The following is a 13,846-nucleotide window of genomic DNA, read 5'->3' on the forward strand; positions in this document are numbered from 1 at the left end:
GTGAGCATTCACACAATGCAAACATTTCTCCCTCTCTACAAGTTCCCCGCCTATATAAGATTCTTCATATACATTATTTTATTTCATTTCCTTTTTCTTACAAGTTTACATTACCAGAATTACAGCCCTATCCATCTTCCTAGTTAAAGAAGTGGGTTTGGGAACTTCAGCCCCGAGGCTCAGGGTTACGCAGCGAAGGATGAGAGCTATGGAGCAGAAGGGCTCTGTCCGCCCTGAAGCTGGGTGGGGCTAGATGGAACCTCATGGAAGAAATGCTTCGGAAGCCCAGGGGCATTGTGGGGAAGACTGTCTCTGCTTCTCTGTAGCCTGCCAGCCTCACCTGACCCCAGACCATTAGAACACGGTACCCACTGTCACATTCTTATGTCAGAGCTGCTGGGTGGGAAAGACTGTAGGCTGTAGGCCAGCAGGAGTCAGCACACGATGGGATCACAGACTAGTATGGCCAATGCTTGACTTTGATGTCTGTTTGTAGCGACACGCTGCCACATTTGTGTCTAAAGACGCAGCGTCCTTAGCATGTCTCCATGCTTTAGCATCTCTCCTCTGTTTCCTGCCCTCTGCCAGCTCCAGGAACTTCTAAATTTCTTCTGTACTTCTCCATAATCAGTACACAGCGATGATCTGTGCTAGTGGGCCGTAGCTCTTCTGGTGGCATAAACTGGTTTTTCAACTTTTGCATTCTGTGGAGGCTTGATCTCTGGACCCTCCTGGAATTCTGATTCAGTAAATGATGTTAACACTACAGGTCCAGGGGCCATTCTAGGAGAACCTTTGTATTAGAGTCTCCACACAGCTGGATGTGTATGATCATACGTGACCAGTTAAAGGCTCTGCTGGAAAGACCTTTGCCTCATCGGAAAGATGCCTTTCGAGGACAGTGAGGATGATGTACTGCCACTCACACAGACTATGACCTCTGTCATCATCACAGACACTGAGTTGCTGCATGGACATGCAGTGGCTTTACACCACTAGCTCCATCTAAGGGCATGTTCACCAGGGGGAAGAAAGTGGCTTTTCTTTGTAATCATGTGTTGATTCCCATGCCATTGCTTCTCGGGCCAGAATAAGCACTAGAGCCACCTGTGGCTTCTGTTAAAGTGAGGCTTCGAAGTTTGTGATTTTGAGGCGAGGAAGAAGATGCTGCCCTGGGAATGAGCTCCTGGGTGATGGTTGATGTACATTGGATAGAACTCCTGAATCCCAAGCTTAATTCTCAGCGGTTCCTAACTGAGCCATGGTGGCCCACGCCTTTAATCCCAGCACACAGGAGGCAGAGGCAGGCAGAGCTCTGTGAGTTCAAGGCCAGCATGGTATACTGGGTGAATTCCAGGATCTTTCAAAGACCAGTTGTTGGGCCACCTCCCTAGTTCATTCCAATTAAATTCTGAGTTTTAAAACTTTAGCTCCTTTCTCAAGGGATTCCAAGATACACCCAGAGTTGGGATCTGCTAGATTTTATGAAGAAAAATGATAACACTTTGTAGACACTGAATTTCGTTAGCACCATGGGCCAGGGCCAGCTGGTTGCCCAAAAGGTGCAAGGGTCCCCTTTCCCTGCAGAAAGCTAGGTCGCTTAGCAGTCTTGTTAAGATGCATGTTCTGCTTCCGTAGGCCTGAGTGGGACCCAGGTTTGGGCATTTCTATTAGGACTGGAATGTGCTACATGTTGTTAGTTTAGGCTGATGCTAAGCCTGGAGGCGCCCATGGCACCAACTGACTGTCAGTGATTGACAACCTCATATTGAGTGACTAGGGCTTCTGATTAAGCTCATCTCCCAGACAGCATCTTCTTTTCAGGAGAAGGATTGAAACAGGGCCTCATATTGGCCTGGATGGTCTCAAACTTGTTATGTAGCCATGGGCCATCTTGTACCTCCGCCTTCCAAGCACCGAGATTGCAGGCATGTACCACAAACACTACCTTGTCATCTCTGGCTCAGCATGGTGTCAACACCAATGGTGGTCCATGCAGGTCAGTGTTCCTTTCTTATAATTTTTTTTTCTTTTTCTCTTTACAGTACGAGATGCAAAGAATCTAATCCCTATGGATCCCAATGGGCTCTCGGACCCTTATGTGAAGCTGAAGCTTATTCCTGACCCCAAGAATGAAAGCAAGCAGAAGACCAAAACCATCCGCTCCACACTGAACCCTCAGTGGAACGAGTCCTTCACGTTGTAAGTGCTTCTCCCTACCCTGTGATAAGCTCTGCCCCCACACACTTCCCACCCCATTGTTAGAGACAATTGGAGGGGTGACAAATATCTCTAGGTAAAGGCTGCCATCACCTCTGTTTGATAGTGGCTTGGTTTACCAGGGTTTATGTAAAATGCAAACCCCAAATTACCATTTCCCGCTCTGTAACAAACCTGTAAAGGTATGTTCCATAACTTGATGGACTTAGTTCTTTTAAGAGCTAGGAGAGGATATAAAGCAAGAACTTAACAATTTTTGCAGCATGGAGCAGCAAATGCATGGGGTAGAAAGTACTACTGCTACAGAAAAAAAAGAAGATAGACTCACCTCTAAGCAGGGAAAAGTTCCTGAAGGAGGTGACCCTTGAGCTTGGTCTAGAATAGTCGCATTCCAAAACAGAGATGAAGGAAGGGAAAGAATGGTAAGAGAGAATAAAGAATAGTGAGGGATCAAACACAGCAGGGAGCACAAAAGGTTCCCCATGGATACACACGCAGGAAACACTTCCTCTGTGAGGAAATATGTCTGTCGGAGCCACTGAGCTCTGCTCTGTAAAGGCCAGAAAGTCTCCATTTTAGACACTGTGGCTCATGCAGTCTCTACTGCCAAAGCAGCCACAGATCATACATGAACAAATAGCCAAGGCTATGTCCTAATAAAACTTTATTTGCACCCTTTCTGTGTATACAAATGGTTCAAAGCTGTGTTCTAATAAAGTTTTATTTATATAAATAAGCAGTGAGTTTCCAGAGGTGAGTGTTTACTGATTCTTGATCTAGATAGGGCTTTTGTAGCTAGCTAGTATGAAAGGCTGAGATCCTGTTAGCACGAGAAGGAAATTGAAGGTACTGTCAATTTCAGGCACAAGCTGTGGGCATGTTGTTTTCTCCCAAGTCAATTGAGATGACTTAATGTATTGTGTATGCATTTGTCTTCATAGCAAATTAAAACCTTCAGACAAAGACCGACGACTGTCTGTAGAAATCTGGGACTGGGATCGAACGACACGGAATGACTTCATGGGCTCCCTTTCCTTTGGTGTCTCAGAGCTGATGAAGATGCCAGCCAGTGGATGGTAAGAAAGCCCACGAGACCCATCATGTCTCCAAACCCCAGGGCGGCTGAGGGAAGCCAAGAACAGACTGGCTCTTGCCCACCACTCCCCAGTGGGCTCTGGCTGAGGTCTCTGTAGAGTCATCTCTCCAACAGCCTGACTAGAAGCTGAGGGAAAGGAGCCACTCACTGGCCCTTACCCTCCCTTCTCCCCCTGTGTTTGAAGGTACAAGTTGCTCAACCAAGAAGAGGGCGAATACTACAATGTGCCCATTCCAGAAGGTGATGAAGAAGGGAACGTGGAGCTCAGGCAGAAGTTTGAGGTGAGGGCTCCTGTCAAGCCATGGGCAGGAAACTGTCTTTCCTCTGTGTTACAAAACATGTCTTCAGGAAGGGCCCGAGTCTTGTCATTCCACTTGGGGAGCACCAAGCAATTTTCATGATAACCCTTGTTTGCTTCATTTAAGAACACAAATGTTATATGTAACTGTTTTCATTTGCAAGCTGTTGACATTCTGTGTGTCTGGTCCCTTGGAGACCGAAGACTGGTAATAGCGCAGAGGTGAGAGCATGATTGGTTTCCGCATAAGAAAATGGTTTGTGCAACATTGGGATGACAGCAAGGTTGTGAATGCACTCTCCTCTCTCAGAGAAGGGCTGTGTGCCTCCGAGGGGATTTCCTAGGGAGAAATTTGCCTATAGTTACCGACCATCCCAGTATCTGGAAAAAAATACATTTCCTTATAGAAAGCAAAATTGTCCTGATTTTCTTCTGATTTTCTTCTCCAGCAGACACTCCTGTTTATAATTCTTTTATTTTTATTTTTTTTTATTTGCCTTTGTTTAGCCAAGGCAGCCTCCTGCTCTCATTCTGAGTAGACTTGTGTGTTTGCCTTCTGTCCTGGGTTCGTTTACCCTCTTTCTCCTTCCTTCCTCTGCTTTCCCTCCTCTTTTTCTCTATTGCTTTCCATCTATCTCAGCTCATCATCTCTCTAAACCCCTGCCTTAGGACCCTAGCCACAATTCCTACTGCTTTCTGTTTCTCTAATTACTTAGCACTGACCATTTGATCAGTTTATTAAATGGTCTGTATAACTGATAATCTTTCTCTACAGACTACACAGTATTCCCTGGAAATCAGAATTCCTAAAGCAACCAAAAGACAGTGACACACACACACACACACACACAACACACACACACACACGAATATATAGATAGTGAGTTTTTCCTAAAACACTGAAATAAATGGGTGCTGATGGTCCTTAGCAGGGTTATGTTGTTGCCAAAAGAAAGAATATGTCAGATGGGCTGAATTCCAAAGGATAGAAAATTGCTCAAATTACTTCTACCTTCAAGCTGATGATATTTGGTGAAAGAAGTCAGTGGGAATACTGAAGGTCAGGCTGCCAGGTTCCATGGCTCCTGGAAGCATAAATGATTGAAGTGAGTCATGACTACTTTAAATAAATGACACTTAATAGTGGACACCCAGGCCGGTGAGATAGAAGGGAGAAATGGGGAGTTTGAACCCACCCATTGGGTTCAAAAATGGCAACCAGACTGGGGACATTGCTCAGTAGTAGAGTGCTTGCTTAACAAAAAAGCCTCGGGATCTGTCCCCATTACCACAAAAATAGAAAAACAGAAGTGACGGTTCCTGTCTCTCAGGGCCATATGGTCTTGGTCAACAAACAAGGAAGCCCACACTGCCATGTCTCTAGTTCTTTAAGAGAAGGCAAAAGTCCCGCTCTTTCTATATGACATGTTCTGGTTTCTTCTCATGTCGACAGCCAATTAAAGCTCACAGTTCTGTGTGGCTCAAACATCTATCTATTGCTTTGAACTCCAGTAAGAGCTACCTGGTGATAATCAGCCCACAGTCTCTACTATGAAAAACTACAGGAGATGGGGCTGAAGCAGAGGCTCCGTGGTTAAGAGCACTCTTCCAGAGGCCTGCAGTTCGATTCCCAGCACCCGTGTCAGGCAGTTCACAACCACCCATAACTCCAGCTCCAAGCCATACATTAACGTGCACCCAAACAGAAATAGCCGTGTAAATCTTTAAAACTACAGGAGAGACCACAAATGACAGGAAATCTATGTCTAGACGTGGGGAAACGAGGTTCTTGCGATCTCTAAGGGAGTCTAATGCAAACCTGGAAGTCGGAATTTGCTAAGCTCAGCCCTCCCTACCTCCACCCTTCCCTTTTATTTCACCTGCTTCATTGTCTGCCTCCACCCCTGCCCTAGATAGGACACCCTGGTCCTACACTATCTCTCCAGAGAGACCTCCCAGACACCCTTCCCAATGTCACCCACCCCTGTGACAGATGGATCCTTCTGGAAGGAGTTTCAGGACACTGGGTGCCTACCTCAGGTGGGGCAGAAACCAGCCGTGCTCTACCGACTCTCACACCCCAAGCTTGTCGTGTCGCTCTTCAGATCCATGAGCCAGGACACACTGTTGGAGCTTCACAGGCATGTCACTTGAAGCAACTAGTCTGAAACCACCTTATTGATAAACACTGACCGCTCTGGTGCTTCATTTCCATGGCTTCCTGGAGTGTTAGCTTCCTGTGTCTCTGAGCCATGGGTCCACCATGTTACCAATGTCAACAGTTCCAAGTTAAATATTCTAGGTAGACATTGTAGGCTGGAGGGCTTGAGGCCAAAAGTGAGGCATAACTCTTAGAGATGGGGGGACAATGTGCTGTCTGTCACCATCTCCCTGCTAGGAATGCTGGGCCTGACAGGAGAGCACTAGCCGGAGGCCACAAAGTCTCACAGGGGAGAGGGGAGGTCCTCAGTGGTCGGGGGCGGTGGATACCAATCCTCTGATCCCCATGCCTAGACAGAACACCTGCATGAATGACACCCCACTCTTTCCTTTGCACATCCTTTGGCTTTGTTTCCTGGATTTTCCTCAGATGGTGTCTGCTCATTTGCCAAGCGTTTTGCCAGTATTACAGCAGGAGATGAGGGAGAAGGCAGTAGCTGGTGGAATCGGAAGGATGTTGGGATTCCACGGCATCTTCTGCGGTGTGTTTAACTGGACCCGTCTGGTGTGACCTCAGGCAGGCACGCAGTCCTGTAGTTCTGTGCTCGGGTCTGTATGTGTGAGGGTCGCAATCCTTCCCGCAGTGCTCACTGTTGCCGAGGCATGAAATTGGGCAGAAAAAGCAGACCTTCAGGGTGGCTGGCCAGCCTTTCTAAACGGCATGTGAGTCAGCGTCGGGATGTAGTTTGGGAGCTTTAACTCCCACCACATTATTTTCCTTCTCCATTCCTAGACCCATTGCTGACAGCATCCCTCAGTACCCCTCGGCTCACATAAGCTGACAGCCCTCGGTCCATCTCCCATGCATTCTTTCCGCTATGACCCTTGAGCTGCATACAAGTTCAATGCTGAGTTGTCACTGGCTGAAGCCCAACACAATTGCTGGTCCTCCCGGAAGCCTGCGTTATCTCAGGGGCCTCTCGCAGTATCTAGAGCAAGGCGATCCAACCTTTTGACGTAATGTTGAATCTACAATACCTTGGGCCTCATCCGCAGCTATCCTGGGCTGCAGCATGGCTTGTAGGCCAAACCTTGGACACTCTTGGTAGTTTTTCTGTCCTTGTCTGCCTCCCAAGTGCTGGGATTATAGCTATGTAATGTCGTCATACCCAGGCGTCTCTGTGGCTGGTATCAACTAGCTGTGCTTTCACAGCCTTCCCTAAGACATCAAAAGTCACTCAGTCTAAATAAAATAAAATAAATCAAATGAGCACTGATAGATCTATCCACCATTATCCATCAGATAATTAAATGGATTTTTTTTTTCATATTTAAACTGTTGATTCTAGGATCTTGGCAAACAGAATCATCAGTAAGTGTAGCTGTTAGGAGCCAAGGAAAAATCCCAGGATGGCTGGAAAAGCCCATGCTCCTTCCTACAGGTTCTATTGGAGCATTTCATCTTCCCAAAAGACAACACAAACCAGGACCTTGACCACAATATTCAGAGCAAGTATCTCTGTGGCCCTTTAATCTGGTCTATGTTTGTCTTCGGATAAAGCAAATAGTCCCTGGCATCACAAACTGAATTACATGTCTTTACATTTGTTCAGTAAGTAAGGCTCCAGCAGCGACCAGAACAAATAGTCCTACTTCCTGTGCCCGTGGGCCCAGAGATGTAGTAGGGACGTTACTGAGAAATAGACACAATATAACACCTTCTACTGCTTTGCACTTCCGCAAAGCCTCCTCTAGAGGCTAAGCATAGCCAGGATTCCTGAATTTCCTCCCAAGCCTGGGTCTCTGCTCCTACTGCAGGCTCATGGTCAGTGCTGAGCTGGGGAGGAGGTCCCAAGGATGGGTTGCCTCTGGCTCAGCAAGTCTTCCCTGTAAAGGTCAGCCAGTGTCTGCAGGCCACAAAGTGTCTATTGTAATGTTTAGTGCAGCGCTGCAGCATGGGAAGCACCTGCTGACAATGGGTAACAAGTGAAACTGTGTTTCAATAAAGTTTTATTTATAAAAACAAGTAGCAGACCACCTTTACACAGAAGCCTTGGTTTACTGACTTTTGGTTCAGACTAAGGACTCTGGAATCAAATCCTGATCTTGCCAGCTTTTAACAGTGTAACCTTTCTGTGTTCTTAAGTGTATGAGAATAATATCAGTGCTTAGATGAATTATTGTTATGATTGAAGCAGTAGAGAAGTTCTAAAAACTATATAAATGTTCGTTTTTATTAAATCACAACCACTATAGTTCACTAGATATTGCATAGACGCCTTTATTTGAAGTTTTTTTTAAGTTTTATTAAAATAAATGTATTTTCATGTTGAAATTATATTCCACATGATGGATTCTGTGCCATGTTGTCTGACTCTATTATGAAAACAGAGGTAGAAGGTGAGACCCTTGTCACTGTCATATCTTCATGGGCAAACACCCTTGCATGCATGCAGATGAATGTTTAGATACAATGTGTCTGTAAAATGAATTTCTGAAACACATTGTATCTGTAAGTCAGGCCTGTTGCCAGTCTGAGAGTGTATCGGATGGCTCCTGAATGGAAGGGGCTAGCCATGGCTATTAGGAAAGGGGACAGGATCCCACACTGCACACAGACTTCACTCAGTTTGGGGTCCTGAGTAAACACTCGAAAGTGAACCTACCTGACAGGTATTGTCGGGAGCCACGCCAAGCATGAGCAAGAGTGGAGCCATAGCCCACCCTGGGTGGCCTCTGGCAGGGCATTAGAGAACCGACTAGGTTAGCGACGCGCATCGTGTCCATTTACCGCCGAGTCCTCCTGTGAAAGCCCGGTGCTTTTGGTAAAATGACCATTTTGATCTTTTACAAAAGCCAAGCATAAAATTGTTCATGTCTTGAACTGTACCTGCAGGCTGCATTCGACTTTCTATTTGAGAAGGAAGGAAACAAGATATCTTCAGGCCACAGCTTTTTATTTATTTATTTTGTCATTTTACTTGTTTGGTTGGTTGGTTGATTGGTTGTTTTCCCCATACAGGGTCTCTTGTAGCCTGATTGGCTTCAAACTCACTACGTAGCTGAGGGTGACTGAACTCCTGATTCTCCTGCCTTTGTCTTTGAGTAATGGTATATGATCTAGACCACTGTTCTGGCTAAGCTAGCCAGCCAGTGAGCCCACAGGCTCTACATGTCTCGGCTCCTCTCCCAGCTCTGGGCATCGATAGCCTGAGGGTCCAGGCTCTATTCTCATATGTGTGTAGTCAGCACTTTACCCAGTGAGCCATCCCTCCAGCCCCAATCTTGGATACGTTCCTTAAACTCTTGAGCTCTATCTTTCTTGTTTATGAATGAGAAAAATGATGGTACCACCTTCTGCATTGGAACCCATGAGGATTAAATCATATTGCTATGTAAGTTTAGACACGTACCTAGGTGGTCATAAAGGCTCAGCCCATGTCAGCCAGGCCTCTGTTTCTTTACCTTTACAGTAAGTGACTGTGTGACGTAGACACTGCTTACAATACTTAGGAAGTAGTCTTTTATGTGCAATGGAGGTACAGTGAGATGACAGGAGCATTCTTAGAATCCTGTTTAGAGCCTCCGGAATTTCTGTCTAGGTATCACTGTTGAAAACAGGCCCGTGAGATGCTATCCTAACATTCACAGCTTCTTAGAGCCCAAAGTCAAATTCCAACACCCCTGTCTTGGTCATGTTTGTAGCAAATAAGTTGAAAAGATTCCTGGATCCCATAGTTCTGCAGGCTGTTCCTTCTACCTTCTTTCTCTTGGATCCTTGGTACTCGGGAGGCTGCGGAAGGCAATGGAACGTGAGTGCTTCCCTGATTACAAGCAGTGACCCTTCTGAGGAACCTGCCTGCTAAGACTAATGATACCATGGCCTGACTCCCAAGCATGAGCATCCGGGCTCAGCCACAGAATGTCAAGCCAACCCCCGCATGATAAAGCTGACTTCCCCAGCCTTGGACAGCATTCATCTTTTGTAAGTGACTTTCCATCAGCTTCTCTTCTCAGATGGTCAAAGAGGACTGAGCAGGAGTGTTTCTCTCCATTGGCTGGGTCAGCCCAGAACAACCACACCTGCCCAATGCTTTTAACTTCAGTGTGGCACTGACCAAATGATCACATAAGTTCCAGAAAGCAAATTCCTACATTTTCCTTTGCTGAAAAATCCTCAAGGGCTGTCTGTACAGGATAATTGGACAGGGCTGGTCGTGTGAGACCTTAGAGCGTCTAAAATGTGGATAGTGTTGAGGTGCACATAATGTCGTATGCGTATTAGTATGGCACATGGGAGACGGAAGAAGGAGAACCCGAAGCACAGACCATTCTTTGCTGCATAGTGAGCTCAAAGCCAGCTTAGACTACAAGAGACCATCTCAAAACAAAACCAAGCTATGTGCGGTCTGATCTGAAATAAGAGGTTAATGTAAAACACACAAGCTTTCAAAGACATAGTAACATGCTTCATAGAGAAACCCTGACTCAAAAACAATTTGCAATAATAACTTCATGGCCAATGTATACTACGGTACTTTTTGGATATATTGGCTAAATATACTGCATGGTCAAAGATTACAATTATCATGGTATTTTTATGTTACATCCCCATAAAAACATTAAAGATAACTTTGAAATTGATTTTAACTATTTATGCTGTTAATGCATTCTCTAAAAACTTTAAAACAACACGTGTACATATGTACATATGTACTTCTTCTCTCCACGTGGACTACTGAGATGAGCAGGGCAGACAGGGTGGGAGCAAGGCCAGAATTTCATGGACTGTATGACGATGTCTGCCCACATCCCCCAACTGGCTCATGCAGACACATGTACCCCAGACTCATGTCGAAAACATGCTGTGTGTTTCTGTAGTTTTTTTTGTTTGTTTATTTGTAACTGTTCAGAACCACACAAGCATGTAAACCAAAAAAAGTCAAAATACATTTGAAGATTGTGAGGGGCTGGTCTGTGAGAGGGTATTGAAAGAGCCAGAGGCTCTGAGGCTTGGCATGCAGATGGAGAAGCTACAAGGTCACCCTGGAGACGCTGCCAACGATCTGTTTCCGTTTATTCTAAGAAACAATTTGAGATTCTTACTAATGAGCAAATTAATAGAATCCAATCACTCCCATAGTCAAGGTACTTAATCAATGAAGATGAGGTCTCATGGATAGGTTGTAGATGGGAACAGAAAGCAGATGTTTTTCTCTTTTCGTTTACTGTTGTCAAAATTGGATTTTCTAAAAGCCTCCATTGTCTTTGAAGACTTTATCTAATTTGCAATGTTCTTTTCCAGATGGGGAAAAAAACAGCTCATTGGAAACTCTCAGATAAATCGTAGCTATTTGTTGATTTGATCAGCCCTGCTATGGTTACTATAGAAACCTGAGTTCTTTCAGATGCCCTTTAGCCACAAAACAGAAATTTGATGTGCCCCCAGTATGGATTCTACTTCTTTGGTCCCTAAATAGCTACTTAATTACTTTCTGAACTGGATGATGTTAGGGGGGTAAAAAACAAATCTATTAAAAAGGCATCAGTTAAGAGATGTTTTAATGTTTGTACTTCAGCTTGGTATTAGAAGCAAAGTCTTAAGTCGAAATAGGATATGAGGTAGAAATCATTTTCACACGTTCATTAGATCATTTGTCAATAGCCCTTAGCACTGAGCAAACCAAGAGAAAGTCTCTGAGGGTCACAGCCCAGGCTTGCGGATCAGTGTGAAAGGAAAGACAAAGGCTGCACTGAAGTCTTGTACTGGCCCTGTGTCTTCAGTTTAATTTAATTTAGAGACATAATACATAATTTTGTTGGGAAACAAAAATAAAGGATTGTGAAGAAATGAGCAAGCATGATGCTAGAGGCAGCTCTCTGTGTACCCAGGCTCTGGTACCCACAGAGCTAAGGGTGTGGATGAGGACCAGGGATGCATCCTTCCACTTACAGGGACTGGGAGAAGGAAGGAAGGGAGAGTGTTCCTTGGCACAGACGTAAACATGGAGAATAAACATTGACACGGGTACTTATGTCTCTGTTTCAGATACCTGAGCAGGATTAAGGGGACAAAAGCCCCACGACAGAAAAACTTGAGTGGTTCTGGGAAATAGGCTGGTTGGTGAAGGGCTTACCAACATGAGGACCTGAGTTCAGATCCCCAGCAAAAGCCTGCCGTGGGGCAGGGGGAGAGGGAGAAAGCAGGTAATTCCTGGGGCTTTCTGGCCAGGCGGGCTAGCCAAATCAGTTAAGCTCCAGGTTCAGTGAGGGACCCCGTCCCCAAAATAAGGTGGAGAGCAACTGAGGAAGACACCTGTCATCAGCCTTTGGTCTCCACATGCAAACACATGCGTCTGTACATGGGCACATATGAACACACACATGCACGCACGCACAATTCAAGCCAGGCACGGTGGCGTGGAGTTATGAGCTACTGTGAGGATGAGGCAAGGATGGCAAGGCTAGCCTGCTGGACGTGGTGGCCGGGCCTTACCGCTCGCCCTACTTTTTACTAAATCGGTCTGCATCTTAATAAGACCCCCAGGTACTCGGTGCATCTTCAGAAGTGCTGATTAAGACAGAACCCGTTGACTAATGAGAGAGCAGATTCATCAGCTACAGCTGGAGTGAAGTGAGGGCAAACTAATGGATCAAAGAGGGACCCAAACCAAACCTCCTGCCTTCTCCCGACCCGTGAATTAGGAATAATTATGTTTTGAAATGTCTTTTTACCCACAAATCAAAGAGCTGTGATGTTGTGAGACATGAAAATTAGGTGAAAATTAAATTTCCGTGTTCCTAAATTAAGTTTCTTGACCCGGCCACATTCATTCCCGTAAGCATTTGCCTGGTGCTGCTTTAAGTTCCTCAAGGAAAGGTGGAGTCATTACCAGGAGGAAGTTGTGGCCTGAAAAGCCTGAATATGTGCCCTCTGGTCCTCTACAAAAGTTGCAGGATTTCAAGATTAGCAGAATTGAGAGTTAAAATAGACCTGGGCGGAGTCTCTAAAAGGATCTTTGTTGATAGGAAAGGAACAGCCCAGAAGACACACACTTGCAAAGTCAGTGGTATAAGGACTCTTGGTCTCCTGTCAGGAACCATGCTTCGTGTTTGCTGCCTCTTCCTCCGCTCTTTTCTGAGCATTTGCACCCATACACATACACACACACACGTTCATTCATACATGTTGGTGCTAGCTTATTTTCCCTTCTCTCCCACTTCCCCAAGTCATTAAATCTATGTAGACTTTGACATACTTCTCAAGCCTCTTGAGATTCCGTTGCACATTGTCCAGACTGAAGGTGGCTTGCTAGACCTACCTTCTGTGAAAGGTGGTTGGAGTGTTCAGCAGAGAGCCATCTGCTATCTGAAAGCATTCTACCCTCACTTTTCCCAAGACTTGTAGCAGTTGAATAAACCCCACATGGGTCAAGAATCTGATTGCTGGAATCACAAAAAGTTGGGGGAGGGGGAGAAGTTGGCCTTCTCTGGCAATTTCCAGCTGGTTGCATTCATCTGCCCTGCCTATATCAGGCATCACCCCTGGAGGTAGAGTGTGGAGCAATGGGGAGAGAGACCTTCACTGCCTTCTGTTCACTCTCTAAACAAGACCCCAGAGTTTCAGAGGGTGCGGAACGCTTATCTCCTCCCACATCCCGGTAGGTGAGCAAGGCTCTGGATTCTGGCTACATCTTTGTTCAGTTGCCAGTGACTCCAGTTCCCAACAGTGACCAGACTTCACAGTTGAAAGGTGTCACCACTCTAATGATATGGCATGGTATCAATTAGAGCTTAGGACCAGAGGGGTCTCAAGAATCCAAATTGGGAGTGCTGGAGGGTACTCAGCACTCAGTGGTTAAGAGTGTCTTGTTTTGTTTTTTCAGAAGGCCCAAGTTCAGTTCCAACACCTATGTCAGGTGACTCAAAACTGCTTATAACTCCAGATGCTGGGAAGATACCACCTCTGGATTCTGCCAGCACCAGCACTCATGTATACATGCCCTCACACATTTGTTATGTACACATAAAAATAGGCCTTTGAAGTGTGGCGGTGTACACTTTTAATTCCA

General features: G+C 45.6%; 1 protein-coding gene across 1 annotated transcript in view; it reads left to right on the forward strand.

Moving 5' to 3' along the window:
- Prkca (protein kinase C alpha) overlaps positions 1-13,846 on the forward strand; it is a 386,510-nt gene that overhangs the window by 306,264 nt on the left and 66,400 nt on the right. Inside the window, exons 6-8 of the mRNA XM_021648501.2 lie at positions 2,046-2,202; positions 3,162-3,296; positions 3,501-3,597. Of these exons, the coding sequence (XP_021504176.1) occupies positions 2,046-2,202; positions 3,162-3,296; positions 3,501-3,597 (389 nt within the window). The remainder of the gene's footprint in view (positions 1-2,045; positions 2,203-3,161; positions 3,297-3,500; positions 3,598-13,846) is intronic.

The sequence above is a fragment of the Meriones unguiculatus genome, chromosome 7 (genome assembly GCF_030254825.1).
Source record: "Meriones unguiculatus strain TT.TT164.6M chromosome 7, Bangor_MerUng_6.1, whole genome shotgun sequence".
Taxonomy (NCBI): Eukaryota; Metazoa; Chordata; class Mammalia; order Rodentia; family Muridae; genus Meriones; species Meriones unguiculatus.